The sequence below is a fragment of the Talaromyces stipitatus genome, genomic scaffold, assembly GCF_000003125.1.
Source record: "Talaromyces stipitatus ATCC 10500 scf_1105507295487 genomic scaffold, whole genome shotgun sequence".
NCBI classification, from domain to species: domain Eukaryota; kingdom Fungi; phylum Ascomycota; class Eurotiomycetes; order Eurotiales; family Trichocomaceae; genus Talaromyces; species Talaromyces stipitatus.
This window is the reverse complement of record NW_002990120.1, coordinates 648,055-669,974: the sequence shown is the minus strand read 5'-3', so window position 1 is coordinate 669,974 and position 21,920 is coordinate 648,055. Positions and strand designations below refer to the sequence as shown.

The window sequence follows — 21,920 nt, the reverse complement described above, 5'->3', positions numbered from 1 at the left end:
TAAGCCAACGAGCTGGTGCGTGTGCGGGCTTCTGGTGTGATACCTAGCTAGGATGGATTCGGAGTGATGGTTCCTATAACCCTCCCAGTCAATAAGTGATTGGCTTTAGACGCCAGTATTCTTTGCTTCTGCATTCCGGAAAATATGATAATGACGTGAAATGTCTGCAGATTCGTCATTCCAGGTACTCCTCGATCAACGAGCGCCTGCGCCTCTCTGGCTACGGCCACTGTTCATCGCCGTAAGTATACTCTCCACTGCCGGGCCACGCAGCCTGAGGTTCTGGTGAGTAGCTATTGGCAGTCCTATTTTATTCATTATCATCATTTTATGGCTGAATTTATGATTTTGGGGACGCATTGTCAAATTTCTCTGCGGGGGCTTTCATACCGGGTGCACTCATCAAGTGGGCGGATGTACTGATCTTACAAAAATCACCCGAAGAAGAGAATTGGCGAGTCCCGGAAACCCTCAAGGATAAAAAGTCAAATATGGCCAGTTGTCATCAGTATCACATCTTATAGAAGCGGACTGCAGAGCAGCCGGGAGCTCTGGTCATGGAAAAATCAGCCAAAAAGTCTGGAAGCACCTAGGAAACGTGCTGTAAGGTAAGAAATACCCAGAGCAAAAAGTCATCTTTCTAGCGGAATGGAGATAATACCAAGGTCTTAGAAGGCACATGAAAACACCATGTGGCATAGACCCCGATATGATGTTACGAGTAGGTCACGGATGAGTTGAAACCAAATTAAAAAGAACCACCCATTGAGTAGGTTGCTATTGAACCTGGTACAAGAAACATTACCGCCATTTTAAAAAAGTAAGAATGTAAAGAAGAAAGAGAATAGCAATAGTAATAAGAAAATGATATACATCAACCAGCCCATCTGGTACTCATGAGCGAAAAACACCCTACCTACATACCCATGTCATAACAAAACGTAACATACCAGCACAGTAATGAAAGAGCAGGAAGAAATGGCATGAATTTAGGAAACCTATAATCATCCACTCCAGATCTTTAAATGAAACATATGATCATGATTTTCCCATCTGAAACGCCCCAAAAACTCCCCCTCCTCCACCTGGAGTCAAAGCTCCTGCTCCAATGTGCGATGGTGTCTGAGAACTGCCGCCCGCATTCGTGCTCGTGTTGTTCGGGGTACTGGGCGTTCCAGCAGTGGAGTAGATTGTGGCACCGTTGAGATTAGGTGTTTGTTGTGCATAGTATGTAGTCATGGCGGGTAATTGGCCGTTGAGACCCCAAACCTGGCCTGAATATTTGGCTTCGTCTATTGTGCCATTGAAGACTATTTGACGCATTTTCCAGTAGATTTCGCCCGTTACTAAGGAATCAGATCCCGCCTGGTGGGCTATGCCTACTCGCTTGACGCCAAGCTCGTCGGCAATATCCTGTAGACCGGATTTTTGTCCCAGATTGTTGATCACTTGAAGTGCTGCTGGTGTCAATGGGGAGTCATTTGCAGTCTGGTTCCGGCCTGCATGTTTCATGAGATATTTGATGTCGTAAAGAGAGGGGAAGAATATTTTGAGTAGTTTGTGGAATTCCTCTTCATCTTCTGGAAGAGGCTTGCAGAGCATGATCTTCATGAGGTAGCCAAAATCGTAACCAGAATGAAACGAAATCCAATGAACATCATCCAGCAAAACCAGTCCAGAGCTCATTAGAAGTGCGCCAAACTCAACGGGATCAATACCATTTTTTTCATGCATGGAGAAATCGATACCCGCTTTGGCCAGCATACTCGTCGAATCTTGAGCATACATATCGTCTTCTAACGAGAATCGGAAGTTGAATTGCCATGTGCATGGTGCTGGTCCGTAGTTACTGGCATATCCTTGTCCATTGACTTCTGTTGGTGTGGCAGGTGGCAGTTCACCTTCTGGGGAGAATAACGTAACACCGAGTTGAATCATTTTAAGAAGGTCAACATTACAGCGTAGTGTTTGATAATGGTAGTCTGCTTTGGTTGTGAAAGCGCCCATCGGCCGAGCAACAATGCCAGGGAACTCGGTATCCTGTTAATCAATGTCAGCAAAGAAAAGAAAACCCCCCCATCCGACAGAATGCATCTTAGCTTACCATACTGATATATGGATATCGCTCTACCAGCCGTCTCAACACAGCCATCTCTTGTGCCAGATTATGTTTCCAAACGTCGCGAATCCGAGTCTTTATTGGATTGGCCTTGCTTTCCAACAGCAACCTCCCATCTTGAGCCTGATGTAGCTGTTGTTGCTGCATCTGTGCGCCCCGAACAAACCCCATTTGTGCTGCATGACTTGCAAGTCCCGTACCATTAGCGATATCCGCACTAAACGCACCAACACCATTCGTACTGGCGAGTCCAAACGGGTTTGCAGTCGAACTGGAAGCAACAGCACTGAATCCAGGGTGACCACCTAACGAAGGTGGAGGTAGTGCGGCTTGTGTATGAGTGGCATGGTGTTGTGATTGTGATTGCTGTTGGGTCTGTTGTTGCTGTAATTGATGGGCTTGCTGAAGATGGCCAAAGGGCGTGTTCAAGGCCGAGGGCCCGTATCGGCCAATAGGCGGTGGCATTCTACTACCGACAGACCAACCTTGTGTAGCGAGAGGAGTTGGCGAATAAGTTGGTCATGAATGGAGACGACTGAGCGTCGATTTAAGCATGGGGGGGTCGATTCGATCTCAGTAGTTGTCCGGGTAGTAACAACTGGTACGAGTCTTTACAATATTTGCGAGCTGAGTAGACGATAAGAGTCGGATCAAGTTGTCGTTCGAGTCAAGAATGCAAATAGTGATCAATCTTGAAGCTTTTCGGAGTCTGATCTGGCATCTGGCATCGGCCGCCCGCAAGCCTGAAAGCATCTTACTCCGATCCGGCTTAGCGTGACAGGTCACATGATCTCCCTTGAACTTACGAAATCCCGATCTTTGAACGTTTCAACCACCAACCATAATCAGCTCTATCGCAACGCTCAAAAAACCCAATTCTCAGCTCAGGAATAGCTGAAGAAGGAAACAATACATTGATACTAAAGTGAATCCCATCAATTGGTCTACAGCATTCGACCAACATTCCGTCAATTCCTAACCATGTCTTCACGAAACCCCACCGGCTTCGATTTGAAGGAGTTCAAGGCGGCGGCGCATCCGCGATCTGTCTGGGCAAAGAAAGATCCATGGGCTCGACAGTATGTCTATAACTTCTGAATCAAGGGGGAAGGAACTGTTGCTAATTGGTGTGTAGTGAGGCATGGCGATACACAGGTCCCTTCTCCCGCTGGAACCGATTCAAGGGCTTGTTCCCCGGTCTTGGAACGGCCACTGTCCTTTTTGCCGGTTATCTTGCATACGAACAAGTATTTTTGTCGAATGATCACGGACACGGCCATGAAGAGTCTCACCATTAAATTCCATCCGCGAAAGATTGATTCATTTCGTTATCACTCGTATCTGAACCATACCCTCAACGGCATGTCTGCGGCCCCGAAGTATAGGTCCTATCTCTCCAATGTATTATTCGGGCTCTACATAGTGGAAATCTCTATATCCGTGAAAATCGTGGATGGCTGAGTCGCGATGGTGAATTGACTACAATGTTGTCAGAAAATCCAATGTTTCCTAGATCATGTGTAGATATGGCGCCCCGGATATCATTCTCTATTTCTTTTCATTGCTGTATGTACATATTATGATATATCTACTTTTCCAGTCCGAACCGAATCTACAGAGCGTAGACTAGACGCTCCTGAGGTGCGTCCTACTCAGTCATTCAACCGTCTTAGAGATGATAACAGCCAAGTCGTTCACGAAATGGTATATTTGCATGCAAGTAATCGAGACTTTTCTTGTTAGAAACGCCAAATTGTCTATTCTTCAAAAACAAGAACAACACCATCATCACCAGCAGTGACAACCCGTTTCCCACCAGCATTCCCCTGCACGAAACCCAGAATACCACCAGATTGTTCTCCACCCTCAGTCTCAACTAACCCAAGATGACCTCTCCATTCTTTAAGCAAACCCTGCCCTGCCGCAGCAGTTCCACCTCGAGCATCCCATCGTCGCACCACACCATCTAATCCCGCAGAAGTAAGAATCCAAGGTCGACCTTGACCAGCGGCATGAGCAGCTACTGCGTTAGCGGCGGGTCCTGGTAGACCAGAACGGACCAACGGTGTACCGGCTTGAGCAGGCTGTTGCAAGAATTCGACTTTGACTACAGTAGCTCCTTCATGGGCCTCACGGATATGTCTTCGTACTGCGAATCGATGCGCGACATCAAACAGACAGATTGACCCATCGACAGAACCTGCCGCAAGCATTGTCAGAGGTAGGGAAGAAAACGACAAGCTTTCCACACTATCCGACTGTGCTTGTAAAGAAGCAAGAAGGGCGCCAGCGCCCGACGCTTGTGAGCCTGTGGCAGCGGGTGCGGCCTTGGATTTCGATTTAGCTGCAGGTGCTTGCAAACGAGGCAAACCGACCACTTTGATATGACCTTCGGCACCACCGACAGCAGCTATAGCGCCCGAGGGGGATATAGCAATAGAGTACAATCCACCTTCAACAGCAAATCGCTGATCTTCTGCTGTATATCCAACAACCGCAGTTGTACCCGCAGAGTAAGCTACGCCCGCTGCAGCAGCTTGTCCAAATACATCATTGACATAGAAACTACCATCTTCCGAGACAGTCGCCAAAAGTTTCCCATCGGGAGTCCATGCACCCGCCGTACAGGACATAGTATGTTGAAAGAATGTCTGAATAATCGAAATCGGCTGCGTAGAATCCGTATGATCAATCTTAAAAACCCAAGCACTACCATCATTTCCACCAATCGCGACAATATTATAACTATCCTCCTGACCTTCCTGAGCCGGACATACAGCCAACCAATTAATCTCCTCAACTTCCTGCGCTTCAGCGACAAACTCCCACATCAGCCCTGTCTTTTGCGCCGTCGTATCTCTGTATACACGCAAACGTCCATCAAGCCCTGCGGTCAGCGCATATTCACCCTTAGGCCCTGTGAAAGCCACCGCATTAACAGAATCCGTATGCCCATCCAACTTCTTAATAGGCTCCAACGACTTCCGCTCCGTTTTCGGTTGTGGATTCGACTCGTAACTTTGAGGGAGTAACGGCCGTTCATCCGATGGGGTTGTATCGAATATATAAGCCGTATCGTCACCAGAGCCAGTGATCACTATGGATTGATGAACGGGGTGTTGCGCAATACAAAACACAGAGTCTGAGTGATGATCGAAATGCGCGACAGAGTCGTTCTGGATTGTGATTTCTTCTTGCATTGTTTGATCTTCGTCGTCCGAGTCCATGGGGTGGTCTTCGTCGGCTTGGATGATTTCTTCGGCGTCGGCCTCGTCGAGGTAGAGGTCTTCCTCATTTTCGCCTTCGGGGTGAAGATTTGATGCAGACATTTTGGCTCTTCTTTTATTCCTTCACTGACCCAATATAATAGAAGTGGTCAAAGAAAAGCGCAAAAAGGGAAAAATAATATATCGACAGCGGGGTAAGGTCTCAATTCGCAAACCCAACGTTTCCTGTCGATACAATTGTCAGCTCTTATAGCTTCTATGCCGAAACGATTAGAAACAAAATATTATGCGATCAGATTTGTAATCTGCTAAAGAGAAATCTCTGAAGGCAACAAGGCCGGCGTTGCTACAATGAATTATTAATGCTTGCCCCTCGAAGCTTAGAAATTTTGTTATCTCCGGCGCAGCCAATCAAAACTAAATTTCGCGTATCCACTCTACAAAATCGCAGAATTTCCAAAAACAGGAGTAATGTGAAATCTAGAGCCTAGAGGAAGCCAAACGATAGATACAGCCTCTCACCTGTGTAATACATGATCACAGCTTGCTGCCTGCTCTCTTTCTTGCCTCTCTTTCCTGGTCTCTCAGTAATCGTCGCAAGATCTTACCACTAGGACTTTTTGGGATAACCTCCAGAAATTGTACGCCCCCTTTCAACCATTTGTGTCGTGCCTTGTGATCTTCTACATGTTTCTTGATTGCCTGTATAATAGAGGTATCATCCTGGGTTGCTGATGGTGATTTCACAACAAATGCTTTGGGAACTTCGCCAGCGGCCTCGTCGGGGACTGCGATTACCGCACAATCAGCTACCAATGGATGCTCGAGTAAGTGAGCTTCAAGCTCGGCAGGTGCAACTTGTAATCCCTGCATTTTGTCAGTTTGATATGAAGTACCTTCTCAGTATTACATACCTTGACTTTGATGAGCTCCTTGATTCGGTCCACAATGAACATATGTTCTGTCCCTTTAGGCCCAACTCGAATCACAGCCTCATCTCCAGTGAACATCCACCCATCCCGAAAAGTCTCCTTTGTAGCTTTTTCGTTGTGCAAGTACCCTAGCACTACGCTTGGAGACCGGATCACGAGCTCACCAGGGGTATCGTATTCAAGAATCTCGTTGCCGTCTGGAGAAACAAGTCTTGCTTCGACCCCTGGTAGGAAATTACCACTGGAACCAAACCAGATATCGTTGTTTGTTGTGGCGCATACAACAGTGGCAGTTTCAGTCAGGCCTTTTCCATGTCAGTATAGATTCCGTAATTCAGAAAAGTATCCTTACCGTATCCTTGCCTTATCGCCCAGTCAGGGAATATACTGTGCAATTCTTTGGCGGTTTCGGCTCCGAGAGGTGCGGCTCCAGTGAATATCGCGGTGACGCTTGACAGGTCGTACTTTTTCATCAATTCCTGATTCCGCAACATCGTGATAATGATTGGAGGTACCTATACGTAAATGTCAATCATGGACCACTTACAAACACGTCCAGAAGGGATCATATCTTACTAGGAAGAGAATATTGATACGAAATCTCTGGATAGAGTTTAGGAACGTGTTGATATCGAACTTGGGAAGCACAATAACGCCGTCACCTCTGTAAGGCACAGCATGGCACATGTAAACCAGTGCATAGATGTGACTCTGAGGCAAAAGACACAGTACAACTTCATGATATGGTGTGTCTGTAGTCGGACGAAACGTGCCTTCGAAGGTGCAGATTTGAATGGAATTAGCAATGACATTACGATGTGATATCATAACACCTTTCTATATGTACGTTAGCATTCAGCATTACTATGTACTCTTCACTCTTCACTCTCCACCTCGATGGGGTTAGGCAAGGGTAAGACTGCGGATGAGACTTACAGGGAGACCCGACGTTCCACTCGAGTAACACACAAATGCAGTCGTCCGCACTCCCTGTCCTGGTCCCCACTTCAAGGGCTCAACTTTCGGCAGTGACTTGCCGGTCTCTATAAGTTGTTCAAGGGTCTTGAACTGCGGAGGGGCTTTTGCGTTGCCCACAAATTCCAAAGGCAAATCAACAAGGTAGATGCGATTCTGAGGAATACCGGCTTGTTTTGCAGCTGTCAATGCAGTCTCTAAAAGTGGAACGCATGTGAATAATGCGGTAGCTTTGGAGTCTTTCAGTTGATAGGTCAACTCGGCAGCAGAGTATGCAGCGTTCGCAGGGGTTGCTACACCGCACAGTCGATGGATGGCCCAGAATAGCGAAAGATTATCAATCTGCACGACGACGGGTATGTCAGTATGGTCAAATAGTCTCATGGCAGGTATAGAATGACCAGGGGCGTACCGTATTCAAGAGAAAGCATGCAGCAACCTTGTCCCACTCCGTCCCTCGATTAGGATGCCAATTGAACTCTTTGGAAAGAGCACGTGAGAGGTAATCGACACGGTTCCTCACTTCTAGCCACGAATATGATTTTCCGCTAAGACCACACGTAAATGGATTTTGTGACTCGCTGAGGGAGAATCGTCCGTATCTTTCGTCTAGCATAAAATCGCATATTGCGACATCATCTGGTATCAAAGGCAGCGGAGGGAAGCTGCGAGGAGGAAAGAAGACCATCTCTATCCAAGCAATGCGCAATGGGTTGAAGAATGAAAATCCGGTATTCACAACCAAAACGTGAGGATGGATGAAATATGTACAAATCCAACTTCCCTTGGACCCTGAGTAGTGCCTTGGACCTTGGGTAATAATGGGCCCGGGAAGAGCTTCGGTTATTGCAAGCCAATCAGCAGCGGGCGATCATGCGGAGTAAAGAAAATGCGGGGGACAACATCGGCTTTGTTTCCGCGTGCTTTGAGCCAATCAGAGGATGCCAGCGGGCCGGACTGATGCCTGAGGCAGAAAGCGGAGAGAAGTTCTTCCAAGACGGGGCATAGAATGGTTAGGGTTAGGGCTTGTCTATAGCTGGGAATAACCTCAAGCTGCTCTTTCCTTTCTTATTCCATGTTTAGCCGCTTATTTCAGCTGCCGAATACGACATTGCATTGCGCCTACATGCCTACGTTTGCTAGCTGAATCCCCTCTATTATTTCGACAGAACGACTTACTGCAATCGGTACGGGCTTCCGACGTGGTGCTCTACATTTCTACGCAGAGAGAGGATAATTGACTATGTCGTCATTCTGCTCGTCAGTTATATCTAGCCTTGAGATGTGCGACATTATAATCATCTGTCCAGAGTCTCAGCCTTAGGCCAAATATGCCTCAGGCATTGTGTTTACCATGGAAGGAGCTCAGGGCTTCAGGCTGCACCTTCCTTAACTTCCTATATAGATGACATCACCACTACACCTCCATTTAGGAAGGAAAGAGTTCCTCCCTCCATCCTTCGTGATTGTTTCTCAATCCTCCACTATATAACGAGTTCAAGGCATTTTCAACTTCCTACTATCGATCGTACTTGTGTCAGCGCCGATCGACAACATGCCGAAAAGAGGAAAGAAGCAACAAGGCAAGAATCCAAAGCGGCGTCGCAGCGGTCAAGGTGAGTTGAATTAACGATACAGCAGTAGATCTTGCAAGCTAATCTCCCGAATAAGCTCCCAGCCAAGTGACACAATCGGAAAGCGCATCAGGGAGCGCGGAGGTTCAAGAGCTTGAAGATGTTAGGGGTCAGCCTGCGGTATGGGCGAATGTAAGCATAGACCCAACCTCAATATATGCAGGACTCATACCAACGCTGAGAAATACAGGATCGCCCAAGTCTCTGTGAGACTCTCCCCTGGTTTCAATCGCATCAAGGCGGAGTATATCAGACGGAGAAGGTGTGTCATGGTTTCTTTCTTGGTGGACATGGTGGACCACGAGATTATATAGATGATGAGATTGTGATAACAAGAGTGTGAGTCTCGCTCATGTGTACCGAAGGCCGAAACATCCTGACCCCCTGAAAAGCGGAGGTGATTGCGAGAGCAACGGAAATGGTGCTGTGACACAGATGAACGATCAAAGTTGGAATACGCGGGCAGTGCAATCGCTCCGTGCGAGTCAGGAATCTGGGGTTGCTGTTGGCCTGATTATTAGTATGTCTCTCGGCTGGTGTCTTTGCAAATAGGCCTGACAAACAGTGGTATCAACCAGGCAAAGGGAATCAACCCATCAAAAGAAAGTTGCCACATGAGTTGAATGTCATGGGCTGGTTCCGCGTCGTTGAGATCTGGTTTGAGAACACCAATGGAAAGTCCGGAGCACGTGTTCGATTTCAAAAGCTTGACCTCGAAGAGCCCAGTTGGTGGGCTAAGAGGGGATCGGAAGATCCGCCGCCTATAAGTCAAAGAAACTTGCGCTTGCCAGAGAGCAAAATCTGCAAGGGCTGTTTACGTTCTAGCAAATTGGTATATGAGCAAGGTTGGATGTGTCTGCAGCCAAAATCGAGCTGTTTTCTATCCGGGTTACTGGACGATGGCACAGCTCCAACCGACCTTACGTACGATGTAAACTTTCTGAGTTCCCGCGAGCCACCAGACGATCACATTAAGCCCCAATTCAGTCTTGTTCCTAATACATTGGCTGAATTAGAACGGTTTCCTGATGCGTGGTCACAAAAATTCGCGTCGCGAGGTGTGGTGTGCCCTGAGTGCCACAAGTGCATTGCTAGGAGATACTGGAAAGGTTGGATGTGTCACGATCCGTTGGACGACAACGTCATTACCGAGAGTGCAGCTCCCTGTCAGTGGAAGAAGATATTGGACGTTCCTACTATTCCCCTCAAAGCGGTCCAAGAAGATCTTAATGTCCGAAGTATCAACAAACCCGTTGACAAAGAATGGCGAACTCACATACAGCAAGAAGCCCACTCCACAGATGCATATCATAGAATGACCTATATCATCGGGGATGTTGGAAAGATCGTTCATTTCAGAGCCAACGAATCGATATTGAACAAGCCCAAGGGTCCTGACGATCTATTTCAACGCCTTCAACAGGCTGATCTAGGACTGTACCGATATAGTATCAATACAAGAGCCGGTAAGATTGTAGGCCAGCACAGATAACCGTCTGGGCTGACGAGAAACAGGAACTCGGCAGCTGACAAAAAGCTTCGCTGCCAACTTTGTGAGATCAATACAGCCCTATAATCGATGAGTCTAAAGACTAACTTTGCCTTTAGGGAATGCCATATAAGTATGTTCTTTCTGTCCGCTCAAAAGGGTTCGACGAAGCCCCAGCTGAGGTAATACTCGGTCTTGATCGTCTTAAGTGGGCAACCGATCAAGTTGCTGGTAAGGAAGCGTCTGGACCCAACGAGTTGTTGGCTCTCGGTTACTTGGAAAAGATGGCAATGGGTGTACGTCAAGAATGAATGTCAATTGAGCAATTCTGACCCGTTCCTAGTTTCATGACGATGGTGAAGACTCACTCGGACCTACAATTGCGACTCTGTCTCTCGGTGCAAATGCAACAATGAAGTTTCGTCTCAAGGATCAATATTTTCGTGGCAGCAGCAGATCCCATGTTCTAGTCGCAGATGATGCCGTTCTTCCGGGCTGCGAAAATTATGAAGAGCGCAAGGAGCTCAAAGCACAGCGTAACGCTGGAGAACTTACCAAAGATGAGTACTCGAAGCATCGTATGCGTCTCGCAAAAGCCGTTACCAAAAACGAGGGCTCCAGTCTTATCACCCTGGACTTGCGTCATGGAGATATGGTGGTTATGCATGGGTCACTGCTGCAGAAGTACTACGAGCACTCTGTTGAGTCCAAAGGCAAGCTGCGCTTCGCCCTTACCTCTCGACACGTGAAGCCTGAAATGGTGGAGGAGGGAGACCGTGTCAAGGGCGAGTATAATCCGGCACCTGACCAGATTTATAATGGGGAGTAGATGGTGTCTCCAGGAAAGGTTTATATACATTATGGATGAGCGGTGACGGCGACAAATTTCAAAGCGTCTTCAATGGTATCTTGTTTGACATGTTTCAGCATCTATCAACACTTATTAGGCAATATAGTTAGCAAAAACCCATACCACTTATTGAGCGTGTCTCCAGAATCAAGATCGAATGTTTCAAGTACCTAGCTGTACGTAACTAGACACTCACTTTACTTCGGATTCTTTTCACGCCAGTATAACCTAATTAAACCGTAACTTCTAACTTCACAAGGCTCTGATCATATCCTTGATGAGTGCTTCCTAGAGCCTGCTAGAAGTTCCTACACAATAGACAAGGAGTCACCCGCAACCGAGTCTGAGGATCGATTTTCTCATTTTATCGACTACCTCCTGACCAGGTTACCTTGATTGAAGAGAGGACCTTTAAAGGACCCTTTTTCCTGGTACGATTGTGTGAAGCATTGTCGCAATCCATAGGCGTCTCTCGTCCATTCATAAGCGAAACAATAGCTTTGTAGCTCGTAGTATCACGCAATTACCGAAGCATATTCTATCCAGTGTCCAGACATGTTCGGCGTCGATCCAACGGTCGTAGCAACCCGACTATCAGGCAATCGCAAATTCTCCACGGCAGTCAAAGCTTTCCTCTTTTTTTTTTTTTTTTCCGAAACTCAGTCATCGTTGCAGACGGAGACACCCAGTCAGATCAGTTCGGCAGATTTGGCGGTTCGGTGGAGGCGCGCAGATTGGTTGGACGGTATAGTAACTAAGTCAAACCCCACTCAGCTCTCAGCTGTGTCTCTCAACGTCAACAACGAGCCAACCCAGCAATATTATTCTTTGGTCGCCAGATGTCCAGTCACTCCTTCACTACGGTTTTGCGACATCATCTCTGTATCTCTTCGTTATGAAGCTGAAGAACTAGTATCAATATCGGCGATCATTTCATATGGACATACACATTGATCGTATGGATACTGCATCTCCCGTTGCGACCGTTGTTCAGCGCACACGATCAAACTAAATATTTTCGTCGGCCGACCGCGGATCCTTCGGGCAAGCATCATAATTGGGAAATCTTCTTCCAGTATTACTTCGTCTCTGCTGGTGTGGTCTTGGATGAGATTAACGGGGTTGTTTGATATGACTCCCCGGTTGACTACCACATCAACCCATCTTGATCATCATAATTGACTCAGATCCGCTTGTACTGTTTGAAATATTTCCTCTCGTGGTGAACCGTCAGTCATGTCTCAATATCAGCCTGGCCAGCAGGCGTATTACGGACAGAACAGCAATAATGCGAACGGATCGACACCACATTCCTCCCAGTACGCACCTTACTCACCTCCGGCAGACCAGGTACAACCTCTGAGACGAACCCCCAGCTATATTGCCGGCGATGACTCGTTGTATGCTTCCGGTGCGCCAAACGAGACAATACAAGCAGGTCAGGTGTTTTCGCCTGTTGCGGGAACTTACAACGCGTTCGCAAATACAGTGCAGGCAAATCTAGGCTCAAGACATTCTCAATTCTCGGTTGGGAGCTCTCAGCGGTCGAACCCGAGTCGCGCCTCCTCTCACGGATCGTCGGCGACATCCACGTACCATACTCAGTCGTACTCCTCCTCTGTGCAGACGCCGACTCAATCGAATATAGCCTATAATCCCCAACAATATGCACGGCCTCATTCGCTGTCTCAACCGCCCTCGATGTCTTATAATCCCCAGGCCTATACCAGCGTCAATAGCACTGCAGGTCAAACTCACCAGACGTACAATCCAGCTGCTTATCAGCCGAACCCAGGGACTGGGTACACCGCGCCAAACATTCTCCGCCAGCCGTCTGCACGGTACTATTCGCAACAAGCCTCCTATACGATGCCCTCTCCGCAATCGCAACAACCACCTCCTCCCCCTCCTCGTGGTACAGATCATCCGTATGGTCCGCGTTCGCCCCAGCTATCTGACTCTTCTCCCAATCCCACATACGCCAGCTATTCGTACGGCAGTCACCTACATCAACAGAGCCAGACGTCGCCGGTCTACGCATCGAATCAATCCTATACGAGTGCCAGCCCACAGTCTCTCCCCTCTCGACAAAACTCCCACGCGTCGCAAGCACATGGATATTTTCCACAAGTGCCTTCTTCATCTTCGGAGCCGCTTCTCGAAGAGCAACCACCTGCTCCCCCTGTACATAAACGTTCAAGCTTATCAGGAACTTCATTCAGAGCGTCTGAGCCATCTCTAGTCTATCAGTCGTCTCCGCCGTCATTGTCTCCTCGGAGAACCGACACGCTCACGCGACACCCTCAGTCTCGACCCCTTCCTGGTCCACCACCATCAGATACAGAGGTAGCTGGGTCGTATAATGGCGCTGAAAACACTTATGAAGATCTTATGAAGGAAGTAGAAGCAGCGGTACAGGGAAGTTCTCAGAGCATGGGACGTAATGGACTTGGCCGGATACCCTCTCTGGGGCCGCAACCATCTGGAGAGGAGTATCGACCGCTGTTCAGTAATGGCACCCGACAGAGTCCTGATTCAAATCACACGCACACAAATGGGAGTGTGGCAACTGGTACTGGCCAGTATGTCAATTATGATGCATATAGCGATGAGAGTGACGCCGAGGCTGCTGCTGGGATTGCAATGATGCAAATGGCAGAAGAAGAAGAAAGGGCGGAAGCTGCGCGACAAAGAAGTAGAGGTGCAACTATAAGCTCTTTGTTTCCGCCTTATGCCTCACCAACCGCTATTCCTAATGCCGAAACATCGCAACAAGAAGCTAGCAGTGACAGTGATTACGCGCATCACGACTTGGCTTTGTATGGAGGAGGCTACGAAGGTCAGATGCACTATGGCGATACTCCAAACTTGGATGCAGAGACGAACCTTGCCGCAACGAACTTATATCCTCCAGATGACAATGGACACATGCCGGCATTCCATTTTACTACTCCGGCCAGAGTTGACACCGGAGGTACAGGTGGTTTATCCGAGCCAAGTGCTTCGGGACGACGACTAAGCTTTGACTATGGAGACGAAGATGCGGACCCTGTGTTGGATGGTGATATTCCCTCTGGAAGTCAGAGTCCAGAAAAGGGAGAACCAGCGGATCTCTTCTACCACCCTGGAATGCGTCCACTTCCACCAGCGCCAGTCGAACCAGCAAATAACGCAGATGTCCTGGCACATTTGATTCCTGCGGGAACGTATCGCAACTCGCAGTATGGGGAACAGGAAACTCACGATCAGTATAGACCTCTTCCGCAGCCCACATCTTCAGACTCGTCCGGACTGTCACTGCCGAATCCATATCAAGTTCCGCGGTCGACATCTCTATCGAGTCATAGTAGTACTCCCCGTACTGACGCACCCATTAGATCCAAGACCGATGCGGATCGGGTTAAGTATAAACAGCAGCAGGAATTCCTGCGACAACAAGCGGCGGATATGGGAACTTTGGGGTTCAACGCCTCTCCCGAACCTTCTGCCATAGCCCTTGATCTGCCTACTATACCAGCTGGAAGGAGGAAGAAGTTCAATCCTGCGAAATTATCTTCGGAGCAATTCCGCAAATGTACAGAGCCTTGGGCGCTTAGTGCGATTGTGGCATGGGTTAAGGATTTGAGCGAAGATGAGACTGATCTCAAAGAACAAGCCGTTGTTGATGCTATTGTTGCATTATTTACACACAAGGTACCAACAATGAATACAGCTGATGCAGAGACTCTAGGTTCTTCGGTTGCCAAAAATATGTTGAGCGAGGGTGCATTGATAGTTGACGAAGAATGGGTCAAGTTCAGTGATAAGTCGTTGTCTGGTGTGTTGTTTCAGATAACGGGCAGCGGATGTTATTCTCCTCGTCTTCATGCGCAAGAAACAGAGACATACGGCCGTTGTTACTCGCATCATTGTATGAGAACCCTCAAGAAGATCAACCTTCGTGCCCAGGCTATGGAGCCGCAGAAGAAAGCCCAGGACTGGGTTACTTTTTATAACGTGCCAAAGGAAGTATGGGAGAGTCATCCACGTAAAGAGATTGATCGACAAAACAATCTTCATGAGATTGTTACTACTGAAGATGCTTTCATAGAGCAGCTCGACGTGCTGCGGGTGCTTTATCGTGATCAATTAGCCACCATGCAGCCTTCAATCATCAGTCCCAAGCGCCAGGAGAAATTCTTACGCGATGTCTTTGGTAAAGTCGATGCGGTCAAGAAAGTCAACGAAGACTATCTTTTAGCACAGCTCAAGTACCGACAGAAGGAACAGGGGCCTTTTATTGCTGGCTTTAGTGACATTTTCCGGGAGTGGATACGAAAAGCCAAGGGTGTCTATATCGATTATGCGGCTACGTTCCCCAACGCAAATTACATGGTTCGCAAGGAAGCTGAGAGGAATGCCGTCTTCAGACAATTTCTCAATCAAGCCCGTGATAACAAGCTGTCAAATCGCTTGAGTTGGGATACGTATCTCAAGGCTCCAATCACCCGCATTCAGCGCTATACCCTGCTTCTGTCTACCGTATATAAAAACATGCCAAAAGATTCAGAAGAGAAGACTAACCTCGCACTGGCTATTGAAGAAATCAAGGTCGTGGCTTTGGAGTGTGACAATAAGGTTGGTGAGATGACCAAGAAGGTGGATCTGGCAGAGTTATCGGCAAAGTTGCAATTGAGACCAGGAATGAGCAAGGAGGTTGAGCTGAATCTAGAACATCTGGGACGAGAGATTATGTTTCAGGGTGATCTTCAACGACCTGGAACTCGAACGAGGTTCAATCTCGTGGATACACACGCTATACTATTCGATCATTACCTTGTTCTCGCGAAAACAGTCCAGATGCGTGATACGACCAAGACCGGCAAGTTTGAAGTCTATGATGTTTCGAAACTGCCTATCCCGATGGACCTTTTGGTTTTGGAGAGTACAAATGATGATCCTGTTATCAAATCATCTGTAAGAGGTGTTTCCACAATCACGCCTCCGACGGCTGCAGCGGCAGCAGCACGAGGAGCTGGTCCAGGGACTCTTGCAACCGCTGGCACTGCCAATTCCGCTGCGTCGTTTGTTGCATCAACCAGTCTAGAGAACTCCAAGGATGACAAAATCTTATATCCATTCAAAGTCAAACATTTGGGCAAGATGCCGACATATACATTGTTTGCGCCATCAGCTCAAAACAGGCAGGATTGGTGTCAAAAGATCACCGAAGCCAAGACTAGACACGCTTCATCACTTTTTGCACAGAATGCAGAGCCGTTCCGGTTGCGAGTGTTGGCGGATGCTGCTTTTACGTACTCTGAGGCACCAGGGGCAAAGACCGTGATGATCAAGGGGACACCGTTAGACCGCGCAATCCGAGAAGTGGAAGCGAGATACGCTAGTATAGGAATCCGACCTAACCCCGTGTGCAGAGCCATGGTCAACTGTGCGACGGTATTCCAGCAACCAAGTGGCCAACTGATCTGCGCTATCGGTACTGATATTGGAGTCTTCATGTCAAGATACGATGACCCACGAGGTTGGCAAAAAGCAATTTCGATTAGACAAGTCACACAGATTTCAGTCTTTGAGGATTTTAATCTGTTGTTGCTGATTGCGGAGAAGTCTCTTATTGCTTACCATTTGGATGTGGTGTGTCCGCCGAGCGGTGCGCCTTCTCAGACGTCACAACATGATTCGGCACGTCGAGCACCTCAGAAAATTTCTGGGAATCGGGAGGTGGGATTCTTTTCTGTGGGTAGAATGAAGGATCGGATTCTTGTTTTTTATAAGAAGCGGGATGGTATCTCATCGACTTTCAAGGTGTGTTTTCATTTCTCTGTCGGTCTATAGAACCTATACTGATTATTTTAGGTGATTGAACCGGTCCTGCACAAGTCAACGACTACTCGCTCGCGCTTCCTTGGTCGTCGCGGTCAAACAGAATTCTTCCGCGAGTACGACGAGTTCTACATTCCCGCCGAAAGCTACAATATCAATCTATTCCACAGTTCGCTAGCCATCTCCACACAACGTGGCATTGAAGTTTTGACATTGGACAAGAAGCAGCCATGGTCCTTACCTATACTCAGCGCAACAGCCCCCGAAGCCCAGCCCTATCTTACCAGTATTGGAAACCGTATCAAAGACCTCCGACCACTAGGTATGTTCCGACTCAGCGATGCAGAGTTCTTACTCGCCTACAGCGAATGCGCGGTATATGTCAATAAACTCGGCGACGTATCCCGCAGCGTGGTCATGGAATTCGTAGGACGAGCGCACACAGCCTGTCTACACGGAAAGTTCCTCATCTTACTAAATGACGACTTCGTCGAAGTCCGTAACGCGATGAACGGCCGTTTGAGACAAGTTATCCCCGGTCGGAATGTGGTCTGTCTTGATGACGGTGGTAATATAAGTGCAGTTGACACCAACAACACCGCACACGAAAGTAATTTTACCGGCGCAAATGGACATTCCTCTACCGGCGGACAAGCTCGAAATGGTCGAACGGTGAAGATTTGCATGCAACATCCAGAATACGAGCGCAGTCAAATCGTGGTGGAATTGATTGCGAATGAAGAACAGAATGATTAGTTTTTTTGGTACATTCTGGCTGGCTTTTCTGATTATGAGAGCGCGATTTCTGTTTCGTATAAACTTGATATCAATGTTCATACCCATCCTGTTTATTCCCTTCAGATGATCTTTTGTGACTAAGCATGACCATGATAGGACTCGTGGCAAGGATCTTGGATTCTATATATTTATTGCATTGTGGCATTTTGTTTTGGGTTATTCTTGTTTATTTAATTTTATTGCGATTTATTGTATATGAAACGATGGTATCAGACTCCATTAAGTACATACAGCGATTCATCTGATAATTAACCATCCCTAAATAGGAGACATTCGCCGTGAGATTAGACGTTACATAGTCGACAGAGCTAAGACTATAGAATAAACACTTAAGAATCGAGTACTCGGTCGGATATGTTGTGTGATGCTATAGATGACTTGAGAATCAACCTGCAGTCCTCTTATTTGCTCGCACTCTGTACGAGGTGCCTGGGGTGATCAGTGACCAACCGAGGTTGAATCAGCCAGGAACACGGCATATCTGATCCATCGATTTTATGTGGAGAGTCCGGGGACTTTTGACTCCGTAGTTTAGCATCTCCGCACTTGTTGTACGGCCGTAACTTGCTTCGTTGATACTAATATATTTGTTTCTTCTGTGCTTTCTGTTTGATTTTATTTTCTGCATATACCCTTTCCTTACATGCAGTTTAGCAGACGTTGTGCCGATAGATATAGGTACGTCCTGACAGAACATCAAGATGGCACATTTATCTGACCGAGATAGACAATGGCTCTCCCCAAATCAGATTATCTCAGCAACATCTGGAAAGACGATTTATTCAGTGCGCAATCCTTTCCTACACCCTTACCATCTGAATAAAACAGCGCTAACTCCCTAGGCAGAGAATAAAGTAGTCTTCTGTACCGGCGGCGGAGGTACAATATGCAGCGCCCAAGTCCGCGCTCTCGTCCACCTAGGCGCCAACGCATGTATCGTCGGTCGCAACGTCGCCAAAACCGAAAAGATGGCCCAGAGTATTGCGACTGCTCGACCGAGTGCGAAGGTTATTGGTGTGGGTGCGACGGACGTTCGCAATTTTGACAGTTTGAAGGCTGCTGTTGATCGTTGTGTCAGCGAGTTGGGTGGGATTGATTTTGTGATGTATATTCCTCCCTTCCCTTTGTTTCCAAGGTAGTTTGCTGATTCGATAGTGCTGGTGCCGCGGGAAATTTCCTTGCGTCGATTAATCAGCTCTCTGTCAACGGCTTCAAGACGGTAATGGATATCGATGTGCTCGGTTCGTACAATACGGCCAAGGCGACGCTTCCGTATCTACAGGAGTCTGCAGCGAAACATAAGGTCGACTCCAAGACTTGTAAGTTACAATTCATCACAGAGATATTACTTCTGTACTAAATTTGTCAAGTGCAACCATCTTCCCTCGGTACAGGAGGACGTATCATCTTCGTCAGCGCAACAATGCATTATACAGGAATGATCTTCCAGACACACGTCTCCGTCGCCAAAGCAGGTGTGGACGCTTTATCGAATAATATTGCGCTTGAATTCGGACCGTTGGGCATTACTTCGAATATCATCGCTCCGGGACCAATTGCAAATACGGAGGTAGGTTAACTATCTATATCTGATTGACATTTGTGCTGACTTGTCTGATTAGGGCGTCGAGCGCCTTTTACCAAGTGACTCTAAAGAGGAATCGTGGAAATCGCAACCCCTAGGTCGATACGGATCAATAAGAGATATTGCTGATGCCACTGTATATCTCTTTTCTGATGCTGGCAGTTATGTGAACGGACATGCGTTGGTTGGTGCGTATCTTTACTCTTGTATGACTAAGATGACTAAGTATCACACTAATATACTGCAGTGGACGGAGCTTCGTGGCGCATGCCTGCTGCGTCGATTGGCGCCAATCTCAAATACCCTGATTTCCTTTTGTCTGGTGATATCGTGGCCAATGTCAAGGGACAGAAGAAGTCCAAGCTGTGATGCATCTGATAGTATGTTTACAAATAAATATTATTGCATGTTAACAACCCTAACCCTGGCCTCGTCAGCTATCACGCCACATCATCATTGGCTCGCCGCTTTTGCGGAAATCATGGAAGATCACTCTCTGGTTGGCTGGAATAAAAGCGGCAGGCAGAAAATTACTTTATTCGGAATGATTTGTTCCAGAAGTGACCAATCAATGATTCAGGCTCGCCGGTATGGCGCTTAACTCCGGACGAGCTTACGTAGGCCCTTCCCCTCCCGGACGAAGCCGACCAGACACTCATTTCATCCCCTTCTTCCTCTTCACTACTTACTTTGTATACCCAATAAATAAAATATACCACCTCTCATATTCCACACCGTGTCAATACTCAATATACCGCGTTGTTTTTTGTCTATTGTATCTGCGTTCTATCCACTGACCTGATTTGACCATGTTGTTCCGGTCTCTCGTGGCCGCCAGCGCCCTCTCTCTGAGCGCTTCTGCCTTTCTGGTTGTTCCAGAGGTCCAACAACCTAACGATCTACCTGTCACTCATGCACTCGAGCTTGAAGACGCCCAAAGCGAGAAGTTTCAGTTACTTTGCGATGATTGTCCGTTCCCAGAGACCGTGTCAGATGGTATTGTCAGGTGGACTGAGAACACCAAGTCTTCTTTGGTAGGTTTATATTTACATCTAAGTGCGATAGGATTCAGCTAACAAACTTAGGAACTAAACTTCCACGCTGAAAATGGCAACCTCTACGTCAACGACGCTCACATCTTCCCTGTCACATTTAATTCAGTCGAAACCGTTAAAGCGGTCCAGCGACGAGAGTCAGATGGCAAGGAAACTGAACCCTTGACACTGGGTTTCGCTCTTATGGCTTTGCCTCTTGCGCCTCCTCAAGATGATCTGGAACTCCTGCAAATCCGATTTTCTCCACTCGATATCGATGGTCACCCGGCTCCACTCGACACCGTCTCCATTACAGCTATTCGAACCACAGCGGGAGAACTGTTCATTTTGCGAGCAGAGGTCGAACTCCCCGCCGGCGAGGATGATCACGCTTCCTGGAAGGAATGTAATGGCGACACCGAATGCTTGAGACACTTGATCTTCGATCGTATCCGGGCCTTGGTCCAAGCTGCTCAGGCCCATATGATGAACTTGAAATCCAAACTCGGATTCGGCAAGGGCTGCCACGGCAAGTCTCTCCCTGGTCATCGCAAGGCTGGCCACCACGGTCCTGGGTTTGGTGAAGTTGAAGAAGGTCACCAGCCTCCCCACCCACACCACCGTCACCGTCACATGCACGGTCTTCGCCGAACCTTGTTCGCTATTATTCGCTTTGTTATTGTTCCTGCCGTTCTCGGTATCTTTGCTGGTCTTACTGCCAGTGCTATCGGTATGCTTGTCGGACAGGCTGTTGTATTCTTGTGGATGCGCTACCGACGCGGCTCCAAGAATATCCGATCAACCTCGTCTTTGGAACAAGGCACCGAGTCAGAGAAGGCTATTTTGATTATGGAGGAAGAGGTCTCAAATGAAGAAGACCTTCCTCCATACAATGATGAGCATCATGCTCTGGATGCCAAATAATCAACTCGTACTCTCTCGTTGGATGTATATTGCGACATCCCTTTTCTTTACTCATGATACACTCTTGTTTTTTCTTTCTATACTCATGAAGAGTAGGTGCATCAAGGATCGGCGAAATGACTGTCAACGCATTGCTCTCTTCTCTTTAGCTTCGTTTGGTTGCTTTTTCATTTGTGGTTTTATTCTTTCGATGACTGGTAGCTGTGCTATCATATTGTAACTGTCAGTATCTATACAGTGCACAATGTAGAATGATATTCATACACACACACACACACACACACACACACACACACACATATATATATATATATATCATAAATTATCAATCTCTTTATACATTAAATCCCTAACATAGAGCCTCTAAATCTATAGAATCTCATTCAACTGCGATGGAAAGCCAAGGTATCAGCCATTGGCTGAAACTGACAAGCCACTAGCTCACCTCAGCCGTTGTCAGTCAGCTTCCACTCCACCATGCCTCAACTTGCATTGCATCTTCTTGCCTCGAACTAATGACCCATTCCCAA

At 47.5% G+C, this 21,920-nt stretch overlaps 8 protein-coding genes across 8 annotated transcripts, besides 1 other annotated feature; 5 read left to right on the top strand and 3 right to left on the bottom strand.

The window, feature by feature from the left end:
- Window positions 1-832: 832 nt before the first annotated feature.
- Window positions 833-2,835, bottom strand: TSTA_054490 (CCR4-NOT core complex subunit Caf1, putative). Its single transcript, XM_002487003.1, has 2 exons — window positions 2,105-2,835; window positions 833-2,040 (listed from the first exon to the last, which is right to left on the bottom strand). Exons 1-2 carry the CDS (start codon window positions 2,582-2,584, stop codon window positions 1,039-1,041), a joined length of 1,482 nt encoding a protein of 493 aa, XP_002487048.1. The 5' UTR covers window positions 2,585-2,835; the 3' UTR covers window positions 833-1,038.
- Window positions 2,836-3,100: 265 nt separating this feature from the next.
- TSTA_054480 (NADH-ubiquinone oxidoreductase B12 subunit, putative) lies at window positions 3,101-3,417 on the top strand (the record flags this gene model as incomplete). Its single annotated transcript, XM_002487002.1, has 2 exons — window positions 3,101-3,198; window positions 3,255-3,417. 2 exons carry the CDS (start codon window positions 3,101-3,103, stop codon window positions 3,415-3,417), a joined length of 261 nt encoding a protein of 86 aa, XP_002487047.1.
- Window positions 3,418-3,810: 393 nt separating this feature from the next.
- TSTA_054470 (60S ribosome biogenesis protein Sqt1, putative) lies at window positions 3,811-5,569 on the bottom strand. The gene has a single exon (XM_002487001.1). It carries the CDS (start codon window positions 5,446-5,448, stop codon window positions 3,877-3,879), a length of 1,572 nt encoding a protein of 523 aa, XP_002487046.1. The 5' UTR covers window positions 5,449-5,569; the 3' UTR covers window positions 3,811-3,876.
- A 175-nt stretch (window positions 5,570-5,744) lies between these two features.
- Window positions 5,745-8,008, bottom strand: TSTA_054460 (phenylacetyl-CoA ligase, putative). Its single transcript, XM_002487000.1, has 6 exons — window positions 7,666-8,008; window positions 7,215-7,595; window positions 6,855-7,115; window positions 6,631-6,793; window positions 6,261-6,583; window positions 5,745-6,213 (listed from the first exon to the last, which is right to left on the bottom strand). The coding sequence occupies exons 1-6, from the start codon at window positions 7,939-7,941 to the stop codon at window positions 5,884-5,886; spliced, it is 1,734 nt and encodes a 577-aa protein (XP_002487045.1). The 5' UTR covers window positions 7,942-8,008; the 3' UTR covers window positions 5,745-5,883.
- A 616-nt stretch (window positions 8,009-8,624) lies between these two features.
- TSTA_054450 (uncharacterized protein) lies at window positions 8,625-11,205 on the top strand (the record flags this gene model as incomplete). Its single annotated transcript, XM_002486999.1, has 8 exons — window positions 8,625-8,869; window positions 8,925-9,019; window positions 9,078-9,226; window positions 9,280-9,407; window positions 9,466-10,353; window positions 10,403-10,440; window positions 10,496-10,672; window positions 10,720-11,205. The coding sequence occupies exons 1-8, from the start codon at window positions 8,809-8,811 to the stop codon at window positions 11,203-11,205; spliced, it is 2,022 nt and encodes a 673-aa protein (XP_002487044.1). The 5' UTR covers window positions 8,625-8,808.
- Window positions 11,206-12,462: 1,257 nt separating this feature from the next.
- TSTA_054440 (Rho guanyl nucleotide exchange factor, putative) lies at window positions 12,463-18,039 on the top strand (the record flags this gene model as incomplete). The annotated part of the gene is made up of 2 exons (XM_002486998.1): window positions 12,463-17,031; window positions 17,083-18,039. 2 exons carry the CDS (start codon window positions 12,463-12,465, stop codon window positions 17,803-17,805), a joined length of 5,292 nt encoding a protein of 1,763 aa, XP_002487043.1. The 3' UTR covers window positions 17,806-18,039.
- A 308-nt stretch (window positions 18,040-18,347) lies between these two features.
- On the top strand, window positions 18,348-19,815 carry TSTA_054430 (oxidoreductase, short-chain dehydrogenase/reductase family). The gene is made up of 7 exons (XM_002486997.1): window positions 18,348-18,525; window positions 18,575-18,632; window positions 18,694-18,952; window positions 19,003-19,166; window positions 19,218-19,417; window positions 19,470-19,620; window positions 19,680-19,815. The coding sequence occupies exons 2-7, from the start codon at window positions 18,578-18,580 to the stop codon at window positions 19,799-19,801; spliced, it is 951 nt and encodes a 316-aa protein (XP_002487042.1). The 5' UTR covers window positions 18,348-18,525; window positions 18,575-18,577; the 3' UTR covers window positions 19,802-19,815.
- A 300-nt stretch (window positions 19,816-20,115) lies between these two features.
- On the top strand, window positions 20,116-21,668 carry TSTA_054420 (uncharacterized protein). Its single transcript, XM_002486996.1, has 2 exons — window positions 20,116-20,466; window positions 20,518-21,668. The coding sequence occupies exons 1-2, from the start codon at window positions 20,242-20,244 to the stop codon at window positions 21,388-21,390; spliced, it is 1,098 nt and encodes a 365-aa protein (XP_002487041.1). The 5' UTR covers window positions 20,116-20,241; the 3' UTR covers window positions 21,391-21,668.
- Window positions 21,650-21,689: a microsatellite.
- Between the last annotated feature and the right edge of the window lie 231 nt (window positions 21,690-21,920).

Excerpts from the sequence above, each read along its gene's own strand:
- TSTA_054420 (XM_002486996.1), top strand. The coding sequence starts at position 20,242 with ATGTTGTTCCGGTCTCTCGTGGCCGCCAGCGCCCTCTCTCTGAGCGCT. Across the intron at positions 20,467-20,517 it reads AGAACACCAAGTCTTCTTTG|GAACTAAACTTCCACGCTGA; the intron begins GTAGGTTTATAT and ends TAACAAACTTAG.
- TSTA_054430 (XM_002486997.1), top strand. The coding sequence starts at position 18,578 with ATGGCTCTCCCCAAATCAGATTATCTCAGCAACATCTGGAAAGACGAT. Across the intron at positions 18,633-18,693 it reads CTGGAAAGACGATTTATTCA|AGAATAAAGTAGTCTTCTGT; the intron begins GTGCGCAATCCT and ends CTCCCTAGGCAG. Across the intron at positions 19,418-19,469 it reads GACCAATTGCAAATACGGAG|GGCGTCGAGCGCCTTTTACC; the intron begins GTAGGTTAACTA and ends TTGTCTGATTAG.
- TSTA_054490 (XM_002487003.1), bottom strand. The coding sequence starts at position 2,584 with ATGCCACCGCCTATTGGCCGATACGGGCCCTCGGCCTTGAACACGCCC. Across the intron at positions 2,041-2,104 it reads GATATCCATATATCAGTATG|GATACCGAGTTCCCTGGCAT; the intron begins GTAAGCTAAGAT and ends ATTGATTAACAG.
- TSTA_054460 (XM_002487000.1), bottom strand. The coding sequence starts at position 7,941 with ATGGTCTTCTTTCCTCCTCGCAGCTTCCCTCCGCTGCCTTTGATACCA. Across the intron at positions 6,794-6,854 it reads GTATCAATATTCTCTTCCTA|GTACCTCCAATCATTATCAC; the intron begins GTAAGATATGAT and ends ATTTACGTATAG. Across the intron at positions 6,214-6,260 it reads AGGAGCTCATCAAAGTCAAG|GGATTACAAGTTGCACCTGC; the intron begins GTATGTAATACT and ends GACAAAATGCAG.
- TSTA_054470 (XM_002487001.1), bottom strand. The coding sequence starts at position 5,448 with ATGTCTGCATCAAATCTTCACCCCGAAGGCGAAAATGAGGAAGACCTC.